General features: G+C 41.2%; 1 protein-coding gene across 1 annotated transcript in view; it reads left to right on the top strand.

Annotated features, from left to right (window-relative positions):
- Positions 1-147: 147 nt before the first annotated feature.
- Positions 148-947, top strand: part of LOC118409599 (monocarboxylate transporter 13-like) — a 3,523-nt gene continuing 2,723 nt past the window's right edge. Inside the window, exon 1 of the mRNA XM_035810731.1 lies at positions 148-861. Coding sequence (XP_035666624.1) covers positions 666-861 — 196 coding nt within the window. The 5' untranslated portion in view covers positions 148-665. The remainder of the gene's footprint in view (positions 862-947) is intronic.

Below are 947 nucleotides of genomic sequence, written 5' to 3'. Positions count from 1 at the left end.
TTTGTAATTATCATTTAACGTTTCTACGAGACCGGCGTAATTCGAATAGTGTAATGCTACCAGTTTCATGCTACCAGTTTAGTTGGCGTTGACAAATGAACGCGACTGAATCGGCTTCGTGTCATTTGACTTTTTATTTCGAGTAAAAAAAAAAGAGATCACAATGTGAGCGAACTCAGTCTGTTCTATCGATATGTTTTATAAGTTCTCAACATGCTCTAAGGCTTGACACAGGTCGAGAAAGGCAACATTTATTCAGAAAGACTGGGCGACTAGGAAATTCATGGAGAAGTTGGACCTTTCTGCTTAATTGTATTTCATCGAAAATTCAAGGTCGACCGCGGTCCTTACTAGTACTAGCGTCACCGACAGGTTGGGATTGCAAATGCTGACTAGATCGTTGCAGGCTACTATCAACGCCATCAAAAATCATTACTTGTTTGTTTGAACCTTTGTTTATTCATGAAAGCTAAAATCGGTCCGCAGACCGCCTTTCATTAAAGGTCTAGGGGAAAGAGGTATAGAATCTATAGATCGTTTTCACAGAACGTTCTAACACGACTGTGACGTCACGTGAAAACGATCTATAGGTCAGACAGAATATAGAGGTTATATGAATCTATATAACTTGTTAATTTCATTAATAGTTCTATCAACATGTTTACATGGAATACATACCAGCCACCGTGTATAAGCAAACAGTTTTTATGTTCCCAGGTCTAGTGTCCTCCATACTGTGCCGAAGATTTGGGGCTCGTCCATTAGTGATGATAGGCGGGGTGGTGGGTGCTGTGGGGCTTCTCTTGACAAGCTTCTCCACGAGCATAGTTCATCTGCATCTGTCCTTGGGCCTTACGTCAGGTTAGTGAACAATCCACACGATGTCGATATTGATTCAACCTTTGTAAAGGGCTCAGACAGGTGCATCAACACATTAGCCTCTATAT

This window comes from Branchiostoma floridae, chromosome 2 (genome assembly GCF_000003815.2).
Source record: "Branchiostoma floridae strain S238N-H82 chromosome 2, Bfl_VNyyK, whole genome shotgun sequence".
Classification (NCBI taxonomy): domain Eukaryota; kingdom Metazoa; phylum Chordata; class Leptocardii; order Amphioxiformes; family Branchiostomatidae; genus Branchiostoma; species Branchiostoma floridae.
This window is presented reverse-complemented; position numbering and strand designations above follow the sequence as displayed.